The following is a 24,751-nucleotide window of genomic DNA, read 5'->3' on the forward strand; positions in this document are numbered from 1 at the left end:
TATCGTAAAAAATAAGACTATCAAAAGTCAGAATGTTTGCTATCTTACGTTGTCGATAACACAAAAAACGAACATCTTTCACTATCTACATCCTATATGCAACAAATTTTCTGAAGCATAAAACCGTATGATTGCGTAATTCTTACAGCTGCTGTCAAACTTGACGTAAAATCGAGCCAGCAAGCCTGGCTCAAACGGCTTCAAGAAAAATGTATGAGAATGACGTTCATGCCAGGGATGTGATCGTAATGGAACGTCAGTGATGGTCGCTTGCATTTTCAATGTGCGCATTCACACGCGTCCGGAACGTCACATCACGGAACGTCAAGGCACTCGTGCGTGAATGCGCTCATTGAAAATGAATGTGACCATCACTGACGTTCCGTTACGATACGTTGCCGTTGATGTTCGCTGACGGTCAGTGTGATTCCAGCTTTAATCAGTTAAAAGGTTTTCGCCAGAAGGATTCAAGAAAAATCAACGGAATATTCCGATTTACCTAATTTTAAGTGTTTTTCATATTTTCATTGGGTTCTTTTTTGGTAGAGTGTATATAGAAACTTATTGCCGTACCTGTGTAATACAACACACGGGTGCAACGCGAACCGGCGTGGAAACGTCAAAGGATAAGTAAACATTGTAAACTCGCATAGTGCGCGGAAAATTTTGCTATTAGTGAGGAGGTGCGAATATACGTTTTAGCCTGAGTTTAAGTTTAATCAATCAAATATGGCCCAAACCAGTGTTTCGAATCAGTCAACGCTTTTACCTCTTGGTAAGTTCAAATTAGTGTCGTTCAGGTTCAATGGTTAAACAATAACATGCGGTTTGTAGAGCTGGTAGATAAATGCATCGGTTCTCGGATACACATTATAATGAAGAACGATAAGGAAATCGTTGGCACGCTATTGGGATTTGACGATTTCGTTAACATGCTTTTAGAGGACGTTACGGAATATGAAAATACACCAGAAGGAAGACGGATTACCAAGTTGGATCAGATCTTACTAAACGGAAATAACATAACTATGGCAAGTCAAACATTGATTTTGCGTTTGCTATATTCTTAAAAAAAATTTTATTGACTTTATAGTTGGTGCCCGGAGGTGAATTAACAGAGACGGCGTAATAATGCGCTGGCATTTTTCTGCTGATTTCAACAATTAATTTATTAAAACAAATTAATTTGGCTAATATGTTGTATTTCTTACAAAAGAAAACCGTAATATGTAATTATATCAAATCGGTAAAGTATCAGATTACACGTTAGAATTTCAATAGAATGTTTGTCCTACTAATTACAAAACTATTGCTTAATACACACAGCTTTTGGAAAACCTCTAACCTTATACTGCAACGGATAAGATTACCGGGTCGGCTGCAACTTCCTTAATCTTTACTACAATATCTTCTTCGGAGCTGTTGATTACTAGATCAGTACTTCCAGCAGTGGATGTGTTGACACTATTAGTACTTTTCGGTGATGTCACCGTCACTGTAGCTGTACTTGTTTGGCTGGTGCTAGATATTGCACTAGATGTTATTATATTGGTCTCCGTAGATATTGCTGCCACAGTAGTTTCAGGAATGACGGTCACCTTGACCCGTTCTATTTCTACTGATCCATTGTTAAACAGGGTAGTCGTATTCTGCACTGCTAAGTGATGATGATTAGGGAAGAATGCGATTGTTTGCAGTGGGTACAAGTTAAATGGTTGCACAGATGCATGTACGTTTCCGTTTGCTGAGTGATAGATTTGCGTTGAATTTTGACCATGCTGTGCAATTAGGGCACCAGCTATATCTTCGAGAGAATGTTCCACAACTGATTCAATGTTCACAGTTGTGGCGTTACTGGTTGGGGCGCTGTGAGCGAAAGTAACCACAGTTAAGATCTGTGAAAAATAATTATTTGGTCATTCTGAATAATGGTTTCTGAATCAAAACAGTAAAAATGACTCACTGCTAGTAAAAGTGCCAACATTTCGTCTATTCCACTGGTAACAAGATGCTTGGCAACTGATCAGCTCACCCAATAATGATAGACTGAACCGTTTATTCTGTTCGATCAAGATTTCAGAGTGACAATCAAAAAATCGAACCATGTTGTGAAGTGCCTAGCACCGACCTCAAAACGTGCACAAGTGTTCGTGGAAAGGATTGTGAACGCTATTAATCATTCAACCACCGCCGACCGTTGATCACTGTTTGGTATGGCAATTAGCGCTATCCCAATCAGCATCAATCCGGTGACCTGCGTCGTCGCAGCGTTTACGTAGAAAACTTTAAAATAACAAAGTTGCGATTTGGGATTTTCCGATTTTGTACAAAACTATTCTCGGAATGGAACGCTCAATGTAACAAATAATTTTGTTTTTACTAAATTTCAAACACTAGGATAAACCAGTTTGAAAGAATTAAGAGTGGATTATTCTAGTTTCTAATACTGACGCATGGCATTTCTGCCATAGCAGTTATTCACCAAAATATTACTAAAATACGTCCGGGTGGATTCAGGAATTGAATTCTGCATGTTCCATTTAACATTGGAACCGATTTTATTGGCATAGAATTGGATAAGAACAACGTTTTCCTAAAAAATCGGTCGAATTTTCCTATATTTTCCTGGAGTCTTCCAGAGCATACCAGTTCTTTGGAAAATAAAATAGCAGTTGGCTGAGAATCAATAAGTTGATAACATTGGTTTTGCAAAAGCGCTAATTTTTTGAAACACGAATAATTGGGGCAGATAGTTTTCAAGTTTTTACCAGTAACATCTTGTTATGAGTTAATTACCGAAGATAGAGAGCGATTTTTGTTATCGTGAGAGTCAAGCGGCTGCGTCTATTGATTTGAACTTTTGAATGATGTAAAAGTAGATTCAAATTCCATTCAACTCTCTTCGACAAAGTTTGCTTGTTCTCATACGAAACAAAACTCGCTTTGCAGATTCTTACAACACTACTCCTAATTCCAATGGATCCTAATTTCGAACGAGTTATTTACCCACTTCGGTTGATTAACGGGTAATGCGTACCATCGGTGCCTTGCGCACTGGGCATAAAATAGACCACACAGTGGTCCATAGCCTCTTACCCAGCAACTCCTATCCCTACCTCCTCGTGGTACCAGCCGGGATACGAGCAACCTCGGAGGAGATCGAGTAACCAACCCCGGTGGAAACTATAAGGTCGTATGCTGACAGGGAAGGAGGGCTCCTTCGAGCTACGTTGGCTCTCCAGGGACACTGTGGAGTTGGTTGCGGGCTTTGCAAGCCTGAACCACAAAAAAGCCAAAGCAATGAACTTCGTAAATAATAATAACTCTAATCGGAACACTCGGCAAATACCCAGACGACGAAAACGGACTAACGATTGGAAATTAGGAACATGGAACTGTCGGTCTCTAAATTTCCTCGGAGGTACCCACGTGCTTTCTAAAAAAGGGAAGAGCCGCAAGTTCGACATCGTAGCACTGCAGGAGATATGCTGGAAACGAACGATAGGGATGGTCATACCATTTACCAGAGCTGCTGCAATACATATGAGCTACGCACAGCTTTTATAGTGATGGACGAGATGCAGAAGCGGGTGATCGGGTGGAGGCTGATCAACCCCCAAATGTGCAGAGTAAGAATTAAGGGCCGATTCTTTAATATTAGCATAATTAACGTGCACAGCCCCCGCCTTGGAAGTGCCAATGACGACAAAGACGAGTTTTACGCGCAGTTAGAGCGCGAATACGACCGCTACCGAAGACATGATGTCAAAATCATCATCGGGGACTGTAATGCTCAGGTTGATCAGGAGGAAAAATTTAAACCGGTGATTGGACGGTTCATTCCTACATCCGCAAATGAACGAAAACGGCTTAAGACTTGTTGACTTTGGCACCTCCAAGACCATGACCATACTAAATACCTTCTTTTAACATAACCTCTACCATCGGTACACTCGGAGATCACCCAATCAGACGGAAAAACAAATCGATCACGTTCTGATAGATAGTCGGCACTTTTCAGACATTAACGACGCCAGAATCTATACGGACGCTAACATTGATTCGGATCACTAGTGATGGTAGGGATACGTCAAAAACTATCTGTTGTGATGACCATACGGTACTGGCACCCGCCACGGAATGATCTAGCACGACTGAAGCAACCGGATGTCGCCGAAAGCTATGCGTTATCTCTTGAAACCGCGCTGCCGGAAGAGGGTAAGCGGGACGAAGCCCCTCTTGAGGACTGTTAGAATGCCGTTAAAACAACCATTAACAGTGTAGTGTCAGAATGTGGAGTGATATAAACGGAAGCGGAGACAGCAAACCCGTTTCTTCCAGGAGAGAAGCGCCACCAGGGGAAGAGGGAGTGCGAAGAACTCGAGCAGCTGTACCGCTTTCACGACACACCGAAGTTCTGTCAGAGATTCAATGAATTTCGTAAAGCCTTTGTGCCGCGGGCCGAAATGTGCAGAGATAAAGATGGAACTATTTTGACTGACGACCGTGCGGTGATTGAAAGTTGGAAGCAGCACTACGATGAACACCTGAATGAAATGTAGGCGGAAGACCATGATAGTGGAGGAAGTAACTTCATTGGTGCGGCAAGCAACGAAGATGTGCCACCCCCATCGATAAGGGAAGTTAAAGAAGCCATTCAGCGGCTGAAGAACAAAGCAGCGTGAAAGAATGGTATTGGAGCAAAACTTATTAAAATGGGCCCGGACAAGTTGTTCGGTAGTCTGCATCAACTGATTTCGTCAAGACTTGGGGTACGGAACGATTACCGGAGCAAAGAAAAGACGGGATTTTTGGTCCTATCTACAAGAAATGCAATAATCTGGATTGTGAGAACTACCGAGCGATCACTATTCTGAATGCCGCCTACAAAGTGCTATCCCAAGTCATCATCCATCGACTATCGCCAATAGATTTGTGGGAAGTTACCAGGTCGGTTTCACGGAGGGTCGGTCTGCAACGAACCAAATCTTCACCCTGCGGTAGATCCTCCAGAAGTACCGCGAATTCCGAGTCCCCACGGATCACCTGTTCATCGATTTCAAAGCCGCATATGATAGCGTATACCGACAAGACCTATGAATCATTTTGGACGAAAACGGCTTTCCGGGTAAGCTTATTAGACTTATCACGGCTAAGATGGATGGGATTGAGTGCTGTGTGAGAATTTCGGATGGATTGTGGGACCCATTCGAATCTCGCAGGGGACTTCGACAAGGAGCCTTTCCTGCCTTCTATTCAACATTGCGCTTGAAGGTGTTATAAGGCGAGCGGCGATAGAAATGTGGGCGCGATTTTCAATAAATATAGTCAATTTATCTGCTTTGCTGACGATGTGGATGCAGTCAGCAGAACGTTTGGGGCGGTGGAAAATCAGTACACCAGACTGTAACGCGTAGCAGAGAAGATTGCGTTGAAGATAAATACGTCTAAAACGAAGTGTATGCTAGCGAGCGGCACCGAGCGCGACACGGCCCGCTCAATCAATGGGGATGAGTTTGAGTGAGCGTATACCTTGGCTCACTGGCAACAGACGACAACAATACCAGCCGTAAGGTTAAAAGGCCTATTATCAGCGAAAGTCGGGCCTACTACGGACTCCATAAACACATGGGGTCGAACAATCTGAGCCCCCGTACAAAGTGCACACTGTACAAAACGCTAATTAGACCGGTTGTCCTCTACGGGCTCGAAACGTGGACACTGCTAGAAGAGGACCTACGAGCACTCGGAGTTTTCGAACGGCGGGTGCTAAGAACCATCTTTGGCGGAGTGCAAGAGAACGGTGTATGGAGGCAAAGAATGGCCACGAGCTTGCGCATACGGCGAACCAAGTATGCAGAAAGTGGCTAAAGATGGACGGATACGTTGATCAGGATTTGTTGCTAGAATGCCAGACGACTATCCTTCAAAAATGTTTTTCGCATCGAATACGATAGGAACTAGACGAAGAGAGGCATAGCGAGCGACGTGGCAAGACCAGGTGGAGCGAGATCTGGCGAGCACCAGGTGCCTGTGGAATTGGAGACAAGCTGTCATGGACCGAAATAGATGGAGAAATTATGCTGATCAATGGATATATAATGCTAGCTACACGCACTTTCAGACCTTTTTTTGGGTCCAACAAACTGGAATTTCTCAAAAATTGGGGGTTTTCTGTACAATAAACGTTTATTTGACTGGTTGGATTGTGTAGACTCAATATACTATATATACTGGGTTCGAAACTATCTGGTTGTACAGCGAATAATTTCCACAGATAAATTTGCTCGTCGTGAAGACCTGTGACGTATTTTTTTTATCGTATACTGAATTGTGAAATTATTTTCAACCGTTGGCGTTGCTTCGAATTCATACGTTTCATGATGACTTTACTGAAAGCACTTGTTAGTCTTGTTAAAATTTCACATCGGAGAGTGAAAATTATCTCGATCGATAAAAATAACAGTCCAAAAAAGCATTCATGCATGATTCATACGATCCACGCGACGCAATATTTGTAAGAGCAATTTGATATTCCTGGATTACACCAAAATGATTGTAAGAAAGGGTTGTTATGAAATTACGACATTATTGTAAGGGGTATAAAAACCGTGACGAAATTCTACGTCATCTTATAAAAATAATCTATAGAAAGTTAATTTTGGGGCAAAGACGAATTCTACGGAGTGGAGAAAAGATTTAAACTAGCAGAATTGAAGTTTTTGATTTAAAACGCTTCATATCCAATGCAACAAACTTTACCGGATGTGAAACACTTTCAAAACGTATGAAAGCCGTGAATAACCTAAAAGTTATGGTGCGAGTGGGTGTGATGTCTTGGTACGAGGACGACATTTGCAATACAATTAAAACTTTTGTTCCGTAATGATTACTCGACCGACACAATGCTGGCCTGCCGATCTGAATCCGATAGGCTATGATGCTGCTCCAATCAGCTATAATTGAGTCCTAATTAATTCATTCCACACCTATCGCATCACACATCGTCATTTATTTACCTACCGCCTGAAAATAATCTGTTACAATGGCGAGTCCCGATCTTAGATCTGCGATCTAAGACGAGCACGGATGCAAAGTTGTCGATCACAAGCGAAAACGACGACAGCGCTTCAAGTGTGCTAAACATCTCGCCAAATATAAAAAGCGTTCATTCGGAGCTTACCGTGGGTCATTCGTATCGGAGCTTCGAGATCGCTATTAATCGTAAAATCCTCCCAACGGAGTTAGTCGATCTAGGCGGCCAGGACGTGACCTGAAGTGGAAATCGTGTGTTTGATCAGAAGAAGCTATTCATCAGTTTCAGTGTTCACCACCAACGTGCATTATTGCCAACAGGAAAGATGATTGCTAGGTTCGGAATTGTGCTAACCGTGGCCCTGTGTGGCTTTTTCCTGCAACTTCATGGTGTGCCTGTGTCCTTCGAAAATGATAACGTATCACAATCATTGGAACCACTCTTCAGTTCAAGCAGCGAAGAAAGTGATAGCGAAGGAAGTGAGTCGCTGAACGGCACCGCACCGAACGGAACCCATCAGGAATTGTGAGTAGCTTTGGGCGCTAGTTTGGAAATGTAGCAATGCCATGGGGTTACTGCTGGACAGCAGTAACTTACTTAGCTCTCTTACTTTCCGCTTCATAGTATTAGGAAATGGAAATCTTCCAGTAGTGTGAATTCTAGATGAAGTTCCCGGTTTAGGACGTGTTTAACTTATAATTAAATAGAATGTTTATTTGGAATTTTGAAAAATTTCTTCCAAATGATGTTTTTGTTGGATTCTGTGCTCTACGAAGCGTGGTTTAAGATTTACGAGAAAAGTGACTTTGGAGTTTCGTGGGAAAATACGAGATCTTGAATTTTTTAAATACTATTTTCGTTCAAGTCCATCAACTTTGTGCGTTTGCAAAATGCGAATTTTTTAAAATAATTAAATAAAATATGTTATAGTTGGAAGCAAATTCAAAAATGTACAAAATAGTTGACTTGTTGAATCATTTTCAATTAGATGATTCAGGATTTACAGTCGACCAAAAAAGTATTCGGACAGCAGCGCATAAATTTTTCTTTTAGTAATTTTGCATTGTTATTTTTCAAAGAAAGGTAACACATATTTTTTAAAACACTGCTTAACTAAAGCATATTTGGATGCTTAACAAAAGTTCGGGGAAAAACTTTCCGTTTTAAAGATAGAGTACATATAGTTTAAATTGCCTGAAAATGTATCCAAAAAAGTATTCAGACAATTAACTATTAGTTAAAATAAATGTCCTTTCTCGCTTAACTACTACCCTGTAGCACCATTTACATTCTTGATGACTTGTTTCAATCTGTTTGGGATAAAATTAACTGTTTTTCAAATATCCCTCTATGACTTGCTGACCTTTTTTTTACAAGAGCTCGTTTTAAATCATTTGGATAAGAAATCAAATGATTTCTTATTATAGAAATGAAATTATTTCAAAAGATGTTCAAAAGGGTTCAAATCTGGACTGAATATTAATGTTTCGATAACACTAGCATGCTTAGATTCATCTTCTCGGTACAATATGTATTTACCACACAATTACAAGTTTGGTTTAATTTCGCTTAAAATTGTTAAGATAATTGAGTTTACACTTAGTTCTATCCAAAAATATACACTGAAGTCGAAGTTTTTTTACGCGACTATTCTTACGCGAATTTCGGAATTTACGCGGTTTTTTCACGCGATTTTCGAAATTTACGCGATTTTTTTTACGCGAATTTCGGAATTTACGCGGTTTTTTTTTGCGCGATTTTCGGAATTTACGCGGTTTTTTTACGCGAATTTCGGAATTTACACGTTTTTTACGCAATTTTCGGAATTTACGCGGTTTTGATTTACGCGGGAAGTATCCTTTGCGTAAAAAGCGACTTGAGTGTATATCTTAGCTACCTCGGAGCTTTCCATGCACCCCAACAAGGTATGACACCAACAATCATTATGCAGGAATAACTACAAGAGAGGGCTACAAGAGGAAAATCACTCGTCAGCAAGTAAACAAGCAATGATAAATTAAAATTCGGTTTTGATCATGTTATTTAATCTGTTCAGTTATGAAAAATTATTAAATATGGCGGCAGAACAAGAGAATGAAATTAGAGATCTCCACTGCCGACGGGTACCCGCCATGGCTTTTACCTGTCGCCAGAACAGGTTCTCACCTACAGCCGTTGTCGTTGGCTAAACTGCGTCGCCATGAGCCTCTGGGTCTGCTTCTTCTACGGATTGTCCTTGCGGATTCCAGTCGAGTGCTTATCTGCAGATCTCGTTCGCTCCCTTCTTCAAGGTGTGTCTGATCCAATTCCACCTGACGTTCCCGAATTTCTATTGCTATCTGCTGTTGAAGATAGACAATGAAGTTCCCTAGTTGGACATCCAGTTATCAGGCCACCAGGCACGAATGATATATTGCAGGTAGCGATTAATAAATACCTGCAGTTTTTGCGTTGTCTTCGGTCTATCTCCGTTGTGAAATACGGATTTAAGGTTTGAGTTGAAAATTCGAGTTTTGGTATGTAGAAGCATCTGGGTTGAGCGCCAAAAGTTTCGCACACCTGCAAAGATACCCCTGGGCTTCCTGGTCCGTGCAGCTATATTTGTTTTGGTATTGCCATCGGGCGGGCGTTGTCTGACTACCAAATGAAAGGTTTCCACTTGCTCGCAGTGAAGTTGGTAGTATTTACTACCATAGACATACATTGGTTGTAAGACCTGCAACCTGGGAGCTCTCCGAGGGGTCATCTAACCTGCTCTGCATATCGATTAGGCGTTGTGTGAGCAAGTCAATGTCGTGGTCCAAGGGTCAAGGCCAGTTAGCTGCTCCATCGATAAAAGGTTGCACGGCAATCCTCGATTTGTTCTACTATCAATCGCTTCAACTAATATCTCGTCCATAACTATAAGAAACAGCAGCAGTGATAAAATGCAGCCCTGTCTCACGCCAGCATTATAGGGTCGGACAAGACGCCGTTGTGCAAAACCTTGCACGAGAACGCCTCGATGAAATGGACTTAGCTTATCTGGAACTCCTCTACGTCTAAGTGCATGTTTTCGTGGTTGAGACGATTGGACGCCTTTTCGAAATCAACGAACACCAACAAAAAAAGAATCCCGGAATTCGTTGATATGATCCAGTATAATGCGAAGCTTGCTACCGCCGAAGAGTACCGTCGATCTTCTCGTGAATTCGGTTAAGACCTTACATAGTACTTTAAGAGTAGTACAGAGCAACATGATGCCACACCAGTTACCGCATTCAGTTAGGTCTTCTATTTTAGGTACTTTGACCAATATGTCCTGCATCCAGTTCACCGGACTAGTTGCGGTTTCCCATATATTGCTGATGCTTATCTGAGCTGACAAAGATGGGTCAGCTTTGAGCATCTCGGCTGAAATACAGTCAATCCTTGGCGCTCTGTTGGATTTCATACTTCTGATGGCTGCTTCAAATTCATCGAGGGATGGTGCCTCAGAGTTGACACGCTTGATGGGACGAATTATTGGCGCCATGCGCTGCTGGTTTTGTTAGTCTTTGACATTTCAGACTCGAAAGAGTTGTTCAAAATGTTCAGTCCATCGCTTAAGCTGTTCTGTACGGCCAATCAGTAATTCGCCAGCTCAGTCCTTTAGCGGAATATTTGTATTCATCCTAGCACCACTAAGGCGGCGAGAAATATCGTACAACAAACGGATATCACTATTGGCGGCGGCGGTTTCCCCGTGTTCGGCTAGGTAGTTAGTCCAGGCTTTCTTGTCCCGCCTACAAGCACGTTTAACAGCCCTCTCCAGTTCGGCGTATCGCTGACGGGTAGGGGTAGATGTCTTAGCCTATTTGGTTCGCACTCGCTCAATGCCGGCTTTCGCCTCTTTCCGCTCATCGAACTTCCTCCAAGTTTCATCTGAAATCCCCTCCATCCGCCCGCTGCGCGCTTTGCCAAGGGTTTCATCACTGGTCGTGATGAAGGCGTTCTTGATGCCGGTCCATTGCTCTTCGACGGTTCCACCAGGTGACAACTCCGAGGCTCGAGATTCAAGTTGTTCGACAAAAGCCCTTTTCACCTCAGGATTCTCCAATTGGCGGACGTCGTAGCGGAACCCAACTTTCTCCTCCCGTCGTTGGACACGTGCGACGCGCAAACGTATTTCAGCGATAAGATGATGGTCGGATGCGATATCAGCGCTACGTTTGTTGCGTACGTCAAGAAGGCTCCTTCGCCATTTTCGGCTGATGCAAATATGGTCGATTTGGTTTTCTGTTCGGCCGTCGGGGAAAACCCACGTAATTTTATGTACTGGTCTATGTGGAAAGAGTCCATCCACCAATATCCATGTTGTTATTACCACAGAATCCTGTAAACAGATCTCCGTTTTCGCCCATCTCTCCTAGGCCTTGGCGTCCCGTGACGCGTTCAAGGTCCGCCCTGTTTGAGCTAATCTTCGCGTTGAATTCGCCCAAGTGGATTTGAATATCCCTCCTTTTACAATAGTTGTAGGAAATGGTAGAAGAGAGTAATGATGTTTGAATTTAAAATAAGATTTCTATTTGCGCCTCTCAGATATAGATTCAGTTGTTTTTATTTTTGAGAAAGTGGTTTACATGTGCTTTATAGAATCGCAATGATTCTATTGACCCTAACAGCTCTCCCAGCTGAGATTGGAATGTCAGACCAGTGTCGTGCCTCTGGGGATAAACACTATCTTTATAAAAAATGTGATAATTTGTTCAGTTTCACTGATACACTACATTACACTGAAGTCGCTCTTATTCCACTTTTGAAACTTAAGTGTTTTTCGTCGAGTTTTAGAGTTAGGGCGTTTTACGCGATTTTCGGAATTCGGACGTGTTTTTTTACGCGAACTTAAAATGCAACTTTAGTGTACTTCTCGATTAAGACGGTTTAGACCATTGATTTGTAATATTTTTTATCGCTACTTTTTACTTTCGTCTGTCTGCTTAGCTATTCATTCAGCCCTGAGTACGAAGTATCGTTTTCTCGATCGTACGAGGATATCATCGTATATGCAGGAAATTGAATGGGCGACTGACACGATCGAATCGGAATCGATCATATCTACGATACATGCAAGCAAGGTATACGAAAATATGGGTGATTCCGATAATAGCATATTCATTATTATTATTGTCATTCAAGATTGGGATTACATGAGGCCGCAATATCAGATGTAGACCAATGAGGTGCCACTTAATTGGACGTCAGGCTAAACTAGCATAGAAAACTATTGATTATAGATGATTAAAACTGTGTGTTGGAAACTCATATTTAAATCAAGTAAAAGTCGAAAATACTAGTTTAACACGTTTATACTGCTCCTTGATTGAAAAGCTTTTTATTAATTGAGAATAGGACCTCCTAAACAATGGGACCTTACACACACTCAAAGTGTTTGTAGTGAACTTCATCATTTAGCATTTGTTTCGGTGAGTGTACAATTAGCAGTATTCTATCATTCTATCATTGTGTATTCCGACGGATTTTAATTTCGTTCGACCTAGATTGGGTGCTGCAATTTTTCCGATTGATTCATTTAGAACCAGTTTGCATTCGCCTCGATTTTCCTATTCTCCAAAACAAAACAGCAAATTTACGTTTTTTTTTGCTCTTTCGTCGCTGTGTAGTTCCACCGATTCTACTACGAAATGTTTCACTGAGTTGAATTACAATTTAGATTTCTTCTGAACATTTTGCATAGTTTTGTCGGTCGTCGATCTTTCACAAGTTGTTTGTTTATTGTTGTATCATTATCATCAAGTAGTGCAAGTCAAGTCTAAGTAACGTGTTTTTTTTTAGTCTTCACCCCTCTTTCTAGTTTTCGAAGTAATCTAATTTTCTTAAACAATTTTTTTTTCAGATACGTCGTCAAAGCTATTGTGTACGAAGTAGGCATCCTAGTGAACGTGCCGGACAATGAAACTGACCAAGAGCTTAGCAAGTATGGACTCTTAAGAACCCAACAATATCGATCAAGCACCCTATAATAATACTGCTTCTTGATACTTTCAGTGAGGAACAGGTCGACGTAACATTCTACAGCTCATCTTCAAACAAATCGCACATTAACCTGGGTGACATTCCGCTACCGGTGGTGACCAGCGTCAACGGACAGGTGCTGACCGGTATCGCTCCCGTGCATGTGGGTGCCGTTTCCGATCTGTCCGAAGTACTGCAGACACTTCCGTTCACCGGCTCGATTGTTAACATCACACAAACCAACAGCTCGTACGTCGAACTTTCGAAGCACAACATCAGCAGTTTGGACGACTCGGCGTCGGTCGTTAGCATTGCCGATTTGGCAAGCTTGCCCATTAAGTCGCCGGCTAGTCACCCCCTAATACCGACCTCGCTGGATGATACCATTAGCCATCTGGCAGAAGTGCACTAGATAGGGCGGCGCACTCAGAATGACGTCTGTTTGTCGGTCTAATTAGGATAAAAGTGTGATTTTATTTTTTTTTTGCTGTTTGTTTCCCCCTAGAAAATACATGAGTAATGGCGTTTTTTTCCATGATATGTTTTTACTACAAGGTGATATTTTTCCACTTGATGACGGCCAAGGTTTGCGAAGCGATACCGATGCGCTAAACAGGATGTTAATGGAAACAATAAAGGCAATCACCGTGGAATTTTTTTATTCCAGCAAGATAGGTTTTCTCTATCGAAGAACGTTTGAGTGCTACATTTCTTCTTGCTTATTATCAGTTGTTTATTTAGACTATAAAGAATTTTCTTTTTTTTTTGCTGTACCTTCTTAATATTTTCCCAATTCTTATACATAAACCATTTCTGTTTGCCTGTTATTGGCAAGTTTTGTTCTGCTTTTTTTTACTTTCTTTTTTACTGACGAACGGTCTGATGAGGTTAGTGTATGTACTGCCTTAAATTCTGGGTAATTTCTAACGCACCTAATATGTTTGCTTGCCTGTTTTCAACGCACATACCATTTTTAATACAGTAAGATATTCGGTACTACATTATAGTTATATCTCTATAAGAAAAATCGTTAAACTTAAGTATACTCACTATACGCTTAGTCGTCGAAACTGCGCACACGTCATTACCTTCTAAAAGTTTAGATTAGTTATGTTCTCTTAAAAACAAATAAATTAATCAGTTTCAAAAATATACAAAATACAAGGATGTTAGCCCATGTGCTAGCCAGTTTGTTGAATGAGTCACTTTTACTCTTAATTGTTTCTTTTCTTTCTGGTAATTGTACACAAATTCTGCCTGTGCCTTTGTTTGCTATGCTGAATTCAAAAGGAGAGTTTGAGTCTGATATATTTGCGATTTATTAAATTTCTTTTAGCAAATTATTCACCCACTAATTAGTGCTCTCAAGCAACACGTTGGTTTCGCCGATGGGTGAGTGCATAAAAATATTTACTTTAGTCGGTCTAAACTGAAACAAACTCGCCAAAAATGCGTGTACTGATTTTCAACGGTTGTTAGGTTGAGGTGTTTTTATATAGATTATCAAAATGGTCGAAAAACGTGTTGCTATTAACATACAGCAGCTTGGTGGATGATTCAAATCAGTGAGTTGTTGAAGGATCGTGCGTTTTTTCTCACATTCAATTTGTCATATTTCAGACAAGCAACCTTCACACTGAAACACGATAAACCGAAAATAATCCATTCTTATTAAGTCACAGCAGACTGCCTCTGACCAATAGGAACTTGTTTACGTATATCCTCCTCTCTAAAGACTCTTGCTGGATTCAACCTCTTTTGATCAGACCAAGCGAGTGAGTTTTGTTTTTTTTTTTGCTATTTTCGGTTACCAGTTAAATCTGGACAGCGCGTAAGAAATCCGGATTCTTCATTAGAGGAAACTCACGATCGGAACGGGGTGTGGATGAAGAGTATAGAAAGAAAAGAAGCTCGCAATTAATGCTTTATTTCCACCTTGCCTTAACATTGTAGATTTTTTCCGTTTGCTCCGTTTACAAGATACAGCCGGACAGAAAGTGGTAATTGGTATAGTAAAAAACTGCCCTAGTGTTGTGAAATGGTAAAACCGGAAGCGATGCTCAATCTGAAATGAAGGATAGAGGAAAAGTCTGTAGTGTGTATTTCTGTCTAAATTTTTCTATGATTCTGCTGTTTTTTTTTCTTGTAAGGAGCGACATTAGTCAAAAAATTGTCATTTTAATTGCGTAAATTAGAAGCTAATATTTGCAGTAGCCTCCTATCAAATACAGTATTAGCAGAATAATTATTTTCATTTATTTCCATTCAGACTTTGATAAGCTCAATTGATACAAAAAAATCCCTAATACATAATCAAACGAGTTATTGGTTTACCAAACTCCAATAATTCTTCGGTAACGGCGAAGGTCCAAGTCATTAACGTGATCGGCGTGATAAGCCATAGGAGATGCAACAAACAGTAAAAGTCATAAATAGTAGCCGAGCCGAGATGGTTCGGCATAAATATGTCGAAATTTTTAAGGTGCGTAGATCTTCTGCGAATGAGAGCTGAGGACTTTGCCCAAAAAGTTAACGACGTTAAAACAGATAAGAAAAATACGCGATCCGAAATGGCTGCGCTGATAAAACCCGAAAGCGTGGTACAAGATGGCGAAAATCCCGCCGATATAGCACATCGAAGTGACGATTCGACAAATATGATTTCAGCTACGAAGCAGTGATTTTCCGATGTTGATCTCTCCAGTTTAGCGATGGCGATTTGATGATTTAACTAGTCAAAAGCAGCAGAGAGTTCCGTGAAATTACCCAGTGAGCGCCGTTGCCAGCGTTTCTCTGCCCTATTATTAGTGCTTTGTCGATTCTTACCGGCGATTTGACTGGTCTCAGCAACATAATTTCTCGTTTAACCCCTTGGAGATCAGTGCTTCCATGGGCAATTTTCCCAAGTCCAATGTTTTTTTTCTTTTCAAGCCCTGTTGGCATTCTACATATTCGAGGACGACGACTTTGAGCGGTATAATATACTACAGGTTATAGTCTGGACCACACATATAATACTAATTTGATGTTCGAGTATATATCGGCTGCCGAAGCCCAACACTGGACCTTTAACGTCCATTGCCTCCAAACTAAAGTACAAAAGTAGAGGCCAATGCATAGCGTAACATTTCAAAAGATAAAAATGAGATTCTCTTCGCTTCTCCTCACTTCTGCTTATCATGTCGCAATGTGATTTTCATTGGCTGTTTTCACAAATCTCGCGTGACTTTTCAAAAGGTCCATTGTTTAATGCAATATGTATTGCAGTGTAATGCAATAATGAGAGACTCCGCAGTGCTACACTGCCTCTTTTTTAGCATCTTTTACCCCTACCTTCTCGAGATACTATCCAGAATACGAGCGACCTGAGTGGAGATTGTGTGAGGGTAACCCCAGTGGAAACTAAGGTCGTATTGTAGAATCGTAGTTAACTGTATAGCAAGAGGTATCCTTGACTCCCAGTAACTAAATCTGATTATAAATAAAATTCCATTCCGATTGGGACCAGCAAGCAGTGAAGATTGGTTTTCCCATGTACACGTATACGGAATCATGTCAAAAGGGGGCACTCATACGAATGTTGAGTGTTACCACGAGGAGCTTCTGACCCCATGTCAAGGATGGTTTTTGATGGTACTACATTCTTCAGCCTAGTAAGCGCCAGCATTTTAGGTTACGAGCGGCTCAGGACAGCGTCTGATCCGCAGCAGGCGGTTGTATTAAGAAAAAGAGGTCTCGGCACTAAAGCTGAGATGGTGGTCTTATGACGAGACTTGGAATCGTGGAACCTACTTGAACAATGATCACTACGAACCTTCAAAGAAACACGGATCGGAGTATTCAACATCGACTTAGGAAACGAAGCAAGGACGACGAATGGAAACTCGGTACTTTAGACTGCAAATCGCTGAATTTCATAAGTGGAGACTGGTTGCTGCTGGAACAGTTTGAACCCCACAAACTAGGCATCGTATCTCTGCAGGAAAGCCGTCGGAAAGAAAAGATGGTTTAAAAGATCCGCGGCGAAAAGCCGTCATGCACAGTCATGCGCAAGTGTTGCGGGAAAGTGAACCAACCTCTTAAGAGCTACATACCGAAACGTGTGTAGGGACGAGGGAGGGATTCTGGTCATAAGAGCGTGAGGTGATCAATAGGTGAAGGTGAAAGCAGTTCTTCGATGAACACCTCAACGGCGTAGTTGCAGGAGGCGGAACGCAAATTAGCCTAGTTATACCCATGGAAGATAGTAATGTCCCAGCATCTCAATGTGATATATACAGGTGTGGCAATGTTGGTTAAGTAGTGTTAGTGCAAAGAAATTTCATCATGGTGTGGGTGGAATCGTAAACGGACCAATCACTATCAAGCGTGACGTCAAACTCCAAAAACAAACCCCATTGTCCGACGCGGTTTGTTTTTGTAGTTTGACGTCGGTTTTTCGCAACTAATACCATCATATTTCTTCTTCTTCCACACCTTTTTAAACCTCATTGCCAGCATCTGACCTCCAAGAAATCAAACGAAAAATCAGTATAAACACTTGCAACGTCTTTACACTGCGTTATTTCCTAGCGTAGAAGAGGTGAAGCTACCGGAGGAATGGATAAAAGGGAGTTGTTTATCCCATCTACAAAAAGCGTGATCGGCTCAAGTGCTGCAACTATCGCAGCATAACGCTGGTAAATGCCGTCCGCAAAATACTTTCCCAAATCCTTATTGCGCCGGCTGTCACTGGTTTTATAGACGGGCTACATGGAAGATCGCGTCACTACGGGGTGCAACACACTCACGCATCGTATCCTTATCGACTTCAAAGCAGCATACGATACAGTCGATCGAGATCAGCTATGGCAGATAGTGTATGAACACGGTTTACTGACGAGACTGAGTAATAGCTCTCATTAGATTGAATGACGTGTTTCGTGCGCATCTCGGGGAAACGCTCGAGTTCCTTCTGGACGAGGGTTGAATACTAATATTGCTTTTGAAGGGGTGATCCGATGAGCGGGTATCAAACCAAGAGGCACGCTTTTCACCAACGGTAGCCAACTGCTAGGATTCGCAGATGACTCTGATATGATAACCAGAAACATTGACGGCGGAGGCAATCTACGACAGGCTGAAAGCGGAGTCTAGGGAAATTGGGCTAAAAATAAATGCAGCGAAGATCAAATACATAAAAAGTTGAGGCTCAAAGAGCATAAACGCGCGCCTCCCACGGACGGTAACCGTTGACGGCGAAGCACTAGAAGTGGTAGATGAGTTCGTGAATTTGGATGGTGACTGCGGACGACAGTACTGGTAACGAGATCCAGCCGCGCACTCAAGCAGGAAATCGGGCCTAATTTGAGTTTTGCAAAATACTACGATCAAGGAGCAGTTGTACGAAAGTGAGAATGTAAAAAACCCTTACTAGACCGTTAGTTCTTTAAGGACTTGAAGCTGTGACGCTGCTCACGGAGGACACACGCGTCCTTGCCATGTTCGAGTGGTGGACGCGTATGAATCACGAGCTACAGACATTGCTTGACAGATTGCATGAATCATTACCGGCATCATTAGCTAACTAATCGTTGAGAAAACTTGCGTTGAAATGCATAGATGACGCCGTGATAATTGAATGAAAGATACACCAAAGAGAATCTCCCAATCTTACTTAGATCCTTTTGAAAAGTTACACGAGAGCTCTTGTGTTTGATGTTCCCAGAACGTAAAAAAAAACTAACAATGTAGTAAGTCAACGATCATACATTGTTAATAATATCAGTTCTCGTCCGACTATCAAGTTTAAGCAAAATCGGGCACGATCAGTACTTAAATAGGTCCACAAGTAGTAAAATATAACCATGAATTTATATCAAGTCGCTTTCTTTTGCAAATATATCCGTACGAAAATTAGGGATTCATTTCTGTCTACTCACCTATAACATGACTTTCGATTTCGATTGTTTTTGACGTAGCACCCTTGTTACTCGTCGGCTGCGGGATAATCGTAATTTCGTCGTTAATCTTCAACGGTTTGAGCAGCGAATCACCGGTTGAACCACGTCCGGGCATAATTCCGGCTGTACTGCCACCGGCTCCAGCGGCAGCAGGTTTCTTGTTATCGAGAGCCTTCTTTGCGACTGTACTGTGCGCCGAATAAACGTGACTTTCGAACTGTTTGTACATGCCGAAGGTCGCCGTACACACCGTACACTTGTACGAGAGATGGGCCGGCTTTAATGTCATATTGTGATCCCGGGACACATGATTTAGCAGTTTCCACTGATACACCTAGAAGGAAAGAGGTGGTGCTACAATCAGTTTTTACCAAAACACTTTGATCTTTACCCTTCCACAAACCGGACAGCGTCCGGCATCTTTTCCCTTGTTTGCGGCTTCTTGCATTGAGCTTGTCACAAGACCATGAGAGCCAAGTAAATGCCGTTCTAGACCTTGATCGGTAAAGAAACGGTACTGACACTTTTGACAATTCAGGGGGGGACGATTGTAAATCATTTTGGGATGAATCTGTAAAATGGATAAAATTTTGTTATAGAAAATCGGTTTCATTTTGTAAAAAAAAACTCAGTTTTTCATTACCTTGACCTTGTGTATCCACTGCATGTGATTGCGCAGCTGATCCAGATCTTTAATATAGCCGTCGCATATTTCGCAAACAACGAACGCCGTCTTGGAACCAACTGGGTTTTGCCCTGGCTTTATCGCAGACGTTCCCGCCGCTTGTAGCTTGGACAAGGCTCCCGCAACGGCCATATTGGTGGCATTGGTTTGTCGAGGCAGGGGTGTGATGGAAATGCTGGGCTGCTGGGAGGGTTTCATTCCTGGCTTCATGCCCATGGAGTTCTGTGTTGTGAAACGTTATACATTATTAGTAACCTTAGAATGCACGTAATAAACGTAGTTTATGTCTGTACATTTGTTTAAATACCTTTGCCAGTAAGATCAACAGATGTTAAAACTACTCAACTAAAAAAACGAACCTGAATTGTTACCGATGCGTTAGAGTTCGATAGCAGAGATCGTCCAGCAGCGTTTTGGGTCTTTTGAATAGTGCAGATTGTTTCAATTGGTGCATAGATAGAAATAAACAGAAGAAAACAACGTAATAAAATAAAAGTTCGTACAGAAAATAAGCATCCACCGTAAAGATCCTTGTTAATTAAGTTGTCATAAAAAACCGAACGTAAAACCAACGACAATGATTTAATGTTAATGGATGAAAAGTAACGCTAAACCAATTTAAAACAAGACAAAATATACTAGGACATTACCGGCAAGATCTTATTAGCGGCAGCGATTGCCGCTGCTGAGAGCTGAAAGTTGTTTGGTATTACCATTCCAGGTGATATAGACGTTCTTAGGTTGCCTCCGCTGCCGGGAACACCAGTACGCAGCAGATTCGTTGGCGTTGCTGGAGAAATAGGCTGTGGACGTCCAGTGGTTCGAGCTCGCAGAGCTGCGGCCTGAGCTGCCGCGGTCATATTGTTGATGTTGACCGGGGCTATGCTACTCACGGCCTGTAATCGTTGACTAGCCAGGGCTAAGTTCTTCTGCTGCTGTGCGGTCATGGCCTACAAAACAAAGTGATTGAGAATTTCGGTCAGTTGGAAAAGGCGAATTTCGTGATCTTCGGTACACTTACCTGATAGGCTGTCGCCGTTCCTACTAATCCATGCTTGGGTTTAATTCGCGGTATTTTCGCCGGCGGCTCCCAGTCGATTGGCGGGTTCAGATTAACCTCCGGTCGGAATTTTTTCGCACATGCAATTGCATGCCTGGCCAATTTCGATTTACCGTTATCTTCAAACGGACAGTTGGGGCATGCATGGTACATTGCCGCCTTTTCCAGACGACCTTTGATATTATGAATTGCTTCCATGTGGTACAGAATGTCATGCGGCGGGCGAGTTTCATACGAACAGAAGTTGCACTTGTACACGTAGTTGCGCATGTGCGGGGTTTCGTAGTGGTGCGCCATCGCAAGAGCCGATTCCGACTTGAACGAACAGTATTCACAGCGCTTCATATCGTATTTGAAGGGTTTGTTATTCTCCTTGCTTAGTTCTAAGTTTTTCATTAGAGAATTAATAGCCATCTGAGTACTGGCCGATGGTTTACCCTCGCGATCCCGTTTCTTTTTATGCTGCCGCAGCAAATCTGTCTGAACATACTCTTGCACAAGATTTATGCCGATGTTCATAAAAAATTTTCCTAGCGGGTTTTCGAAATAATTTTCCGACTTTTTCGTATCCGTTGGAGTGCTGGTACCGGTTGTCGTTAACTCCTCCTTGGAAGCGGGAGTAATTATGTGCTCTTTAATCATTTCGATATCCGATTGAACTTCTTTGATGAGAACTTTAGTTTTTTGCTCCTCATCGGAAGCCTCTTCATCTGTCGAAGTGTTCAGCTCGTCCCACTCCTCATCATCGTCAGCAGTTGGTTTTCGCTTAGATTTTTTCTTTTTATCCTGCTCGGACTCGAGTTCCGCAGAGGTGGACGATTTTTTCTCGGCACTCCTGTCGGAGTCCTGACTAATATCCTCTTCCGCTTTACTACTTTGATCGTCTTCTTTGCTAGTTTCTTCTAGCTTTTTGCGTATTTCCTTAATTTTTGACTCTAGTTCATTTACAATGTCGCGCAGGTTTTCTTGTGGAGGTTTCTCATAGATGTACGGCACGATGAAGGAGGGTGCTTCCAAAACAAACATATCGTCCGTTAGGGCTGGCAGCAATGGAGTTACGGGAGCTAACGGTGGTGGGTTAGTTTTCGAGATTAAATTCGAAGCAACGGCAGCCATCGGATTTAAAACGCTGCGAGGTGAATTGAACGAACTGTTTGGTGACATACCACTCGGCAAAGACGAGTACGAGCTGTTGATAGATTTCGGTGTTCCAGGGTTGGACCTATTGATTAGCGAATTTGTGTCGATTATTACCAGGGTTGGCTCTTTTGTGGCACTATTCTGGGCGCTGGCTATGAGTGATTTCTGGGGCTGTGCAGTGTTTGGTAACTGTCCTTTGAATGAATTTTGTTGCAAAGATTGATTTATCGACAATCGAGGTTTTTTCGCTGCAGCTATATTCAGGGGATCATCGATTATTTCCTCAATGTCGTCATCGTCATCAATAGTAGAAATGTCCTGTGGCAGCATGCTTTTTCTCGCCCTCGAACTTCTTCGTGGGGATATATCATCGGTTTCCATTTTCTTTTGACTAGGCGTACTGCTGGTGTTCGTGTCACCGTCTTCATCATCAATCACGACGCAATCTTCCTCCTTGTCGCTGAGAATCGTTACGTCATTATCACAGTCACCATTGTGCTGCTTGGAGTTGTCTCCATTAGATTTGCTAGACATTGACACTGTATCGTTCGATTTGGAATTACAATCTAAACTGTCCGGTGCCGTAGTTTTAATTGGTTCTCGCCGATCATCTTCATTTTCAGAATCCGAATTAATACTGACCGGTTTGTCATCACTGTCGTCATCGATCACCTCACTACCGTCAGTTTTTGGGACCATCGCACTGTGACCATTTGTGGGTGCATCAACGTCCATTACTTCAGCGCCTGCTACCTTGGATGATTTCGCGTCTAAGGAATTTTCCACGCTTTCTCCATCTTCTAAAGGATCTTTGCCTTCATCTTGCGCTGAGTTGGCTGAGTGAGACTTTCTCTCGCTAACTGTTTCTTCGCCATCGACCTCCATCGATTCTACTGTATCCTGATTTTCACTGTCAATCGGCATAACCTCCGGTCGGCTTTCCTCAGTTTCTGCCCCCTGTGAAGTGTCATCTTCTTCTCCCTCTGTTTGGCCGTTACTACTAATGGGCCGTGATGTCTGTGAGCTCTCGTCCAGCTCGCTGCCTTCGCTGGGGGTCGCGGCGGTCGCTTTGGTTTTGTTATCCCGCTCCTTGGGCGCATCCACTGCCGGAGTGGCAGCTTTTTTTGGAATGTCACCAGTCGGCACCGCCGCTGCTTTCAGTTGCAATTTGTCACTGTTGCCATTGATTTCGCCGTTCTCCTTGACCTCGTCGGACGTGGGATGTTCGTTGGCGGCCATTCCAACTTCACCCATTTCCTCGACTGACGACGCCACGGTGAACGCGGTGGGGGTCTGCGGGTGGTGCTGAAGGGCGTTTCAAAGTGCGCTCTGTGAACAAAGGATAGTAAAAAGAATAATTGTAAATAAATTTTGGAAAGGAAAACTTTTTTTCTTTTTAAACTTTCATATGTGATTTTTTTGGTCACGGGGCGTTAAACCTAGGTACTCGATTACTTAGGTAGGGCAAAAGTGGTACGTAAGTTCGTAAAATGCTAAAAGCAAAGTATATGTGTGTTGGTGTCATCGTTGTACGGCACAATGCTCTTATGCCCGTAGAACAAGGGACTGGCAACCCTATCTCTACTCAATATGTTTCACAGTAGCCAACATCTACTGCCAGCGTGGGTATAATTTGCAAAAATCTGGCTAAGATTTGAAAATAATACCCATTTACCAGCATACCGGCTTTGCAGAGTGAAACGAACAGAACGTATGGCAGTAATAATGTGAATGAAAACCGTATTAGCCGAAACTTGACAAATTTTCCAATGCTGTCAGAAGTTTTGCGCAACGGATAGTAACCCCAGGACAGGACGTGACACGTTGTATCGAAAAAGTCAATTTGCTTTTTGTCAATTTGCTTGGCAATTTGCAATTTTTTGTCACCCCCTTCGAATCTGGCTTGGGCAATCGGAAGGCAAAAAAATAATTTGTGGGATACTCGCCAAAAATTTTTCTATAAAATCAATAGCCTAAAGAATTCGAATAATGAACGTACCAAGTAACTCCTCGGTCTCCGTATCCCTCTCTCTTCCTCGATTTCTCTATCTTGCCTTCTTCCACGATCTCTCTATCCTTCTCTCTTTCTCAGTCTCTCTATCATTCTCTCTTCTTCGATCTCTCTATCCTTTTCTGTTCCTCGATCCCGGTATCCTCCTTTCATCCTCGATCCCTCTATCCTTTTCTCTTCCTTGATCCCTCTATACCTCTCTCTTCCTCGGTCTCCTCATCCCTCTTTCTTCCTCGGTCTCCCTATCCCTTTCTCTTGCACGGCCCCTCTATCCCTCTCTCTTCCTCGGTATCTCTATCCTTTTCTCTTCTTCGATCTGTCTATCCTTTTCTTTTCCTCGATCCCTCATTCCTCCTTTATCATTGATCCCTCTATTCCTCTCTCTTACTTGATCTCTCTATCACTCTCTTCCTCGATCTCTCTATCCCTCTCTTTTTGTCGGTCTATCTATCTCGATCTTTATCTAGCTTTTTCTCTTATCCATTCTTTCATTTTCATTTTGAATTATTGATTTTTCTCGTGTGTACTTCCTTCACCTCGTATCAGGGTCGACCACCCTTCTTTCAGTTTCTCCAAGCTCTACACAAACAATGGAAAGAAATCGCAGTGGATCGTCGGATTATAAGAAAGATGTTCTGAAACCATTCTTACCATTCTTTGTATCTTTTCACTTCTTCATATAATTAGATATTAAGGGGATGTCACACTTGAAAAAATTACCTTTTTTAGGAACTAGATAGCATGTTCATGACGCGTATGAAATGGGGAAGGCATCTAGTAAAAAGCGCCCATCATTGCTCTTACCATCTCAAGCTCCTACCTAGCGCCTCCACGTGGCCAAGCTTGAGTAGCCAAACTAGGAGGTGCGGGTCGTGTGGTTTTC

The 24,751-nt window shown here is 42.3% G+C and overlaps 3 protein-coding genes across 7 annotated transcripts in view; 2 read left to right on the forward strand and 1 right to left on the reverse strand.

Moving 5' to 3' along the window:
- The first annotated feature begins 662 nt into the window (after positions 1 to 662).
- Positions 663 to 1,192, forward strand: LOC128737277 (U6 snRNA-associated Sm-like protein LSm5). Its single transcript, XM_053831882.1, has 3 exons — positions 663 to 775; positions 835 to 1,031; positions 1,094 to 1,192. Exons 1-3 carry the CDS (start codon positions 730 to 732, stop codon positions 1,127 to 1,129), a joined length of 279 nt encoding a protein of 92 aa, XP_053687857.1. The 5' UTR covers positions 663 to 729; the 3' UTR covers positions 1,130 to 1,192.
- A 2,917-nt stretch (positions 1,193 to 4,109) lies between these two features.
- LOC128736328 (uncharacterized) lies at positions 4,110 to 13,442 on the forward strand. The gene is made up of 4 exons (XM_053830805.1): positions 4,110 to 4,218; positions 7,357 to 7,561; positions 12,912 to 12,992; positions 13,064 to 13,442. The coding sequence occupies exons 1-4, from the start codon at positions 4,110 to 4,112 to the stop codon at positions 13,440 to 13,442; spliced, it is 774 nt and encodes a 257-aa protein (XP_053686780.1).
- Positions 13,443 to 13,753: 311 nt separating this feature from the next.
- LOC128734588 (MOG interacting and ectopic P-granules protein 1) overlaps positions 13,754 to 24,751 on the reverse strand; it is a 35,992-nt gene continuing 24,994 nt past the window's right edge. For 2 of the 5 annotated variants that reach the window (XM_053828857.1, XM_053828858.1), the window contains exons 3-9: positions 20,679 to 23,186; positions 20,308 to 20,607; positions 20,017 to 20,076; positions 19,616 to 19,879; positions 19,364 to 19,543; positions 18,952 to 19,306; positions 13,754 to 15,095 (exon numbers count right to left, since the gene is read on the reverse strand). In XM_053828857.1, the coding sequence (XP_053684832.1) occupies positions 15,091 to 15,095; positions 18,952 to 19,306; positions 19,364 to 19,543; positions 19,616 to 19,879; positions 20,017 to 20,076; positions 20,308 to 20,607; positions 20,679 to 23,111 (3,597 nt within the window). In that variant the 5' untranslated portion in view covers positions 23,112 to 23,186 and the 3' untranslated portion in view covers positions 13,754 to 15,090. The remainder of the gene's footprint in view (positions 15,096 to 18,951; positions 19,307 to 19,363; positions 19,544 to 19,615; positions 19,880 to 20,016; positions 20,077 to 20,307; positions 20,608 to 20,678; positions 23,187 to 24,751) is intronic. The other 3 variants (XM_053828860.1, XM_053828861.1, XM_053828859.1) reach the window with 3 other exon arrangements.

The sequence above is a fragment of the Sabethes cyaneus genome, chromosome 2 (assembly GCF_943734655.1).
Source record: "Sabethes cyaneus chromosome 2, idSabCyanKW18_F2, whole genome shotgun sequence".
In the NCBI taxonomy this organism is placed as follows: domain Eukaryota; kingdom Metazoa; phylum Arthropoda; class Insecta; order Diptera; family Culicidae; genus Sabethes; species Sabethes cyaneus.

Coding starts and splice junctions, on each gene's coding strand:
- LOC128737277 (XM_053831882.1), top strand. CDS start 730: ATGGCCCAAACCAGTGTTTCGAATCAGTCAACGCTTTTACCTCTTG. Junction 776..834: donor GTCAACGCTTTTACCTCTTG/GTAAGTTCAAAT, acceptor TGCGGTTTGTAG/AGCTGGTAGATAAATGCATC. Junction 1,032..1,093: donor ACGGAAATAACATAACTATG/GCAAGTCAAACA, acceptor TTGACTTTATAG/TTGGTGCCCGGAGGTGAATT.
- LOC128736328 (XM_053830805.1), top strand. CDS start 4,110: ATGACCATACGGTACTGGCACCCGCCACGGAATGATCTAGCACGACTG. Junction 7,562..12,911: donor AACGGAACCCATCAGGAATT/GTGAGTAGCTTT, acceptor TTTTTTTTTCAG/ATACGTCGTCAAAGCTATTG. Junction 12,993..13,063: donor ACTGACCAAGAGCTTAGCAA/GTATGGACTCTT, acceptor TGATACTTTCAG/TGAGGAACAGGTCGACGTAA.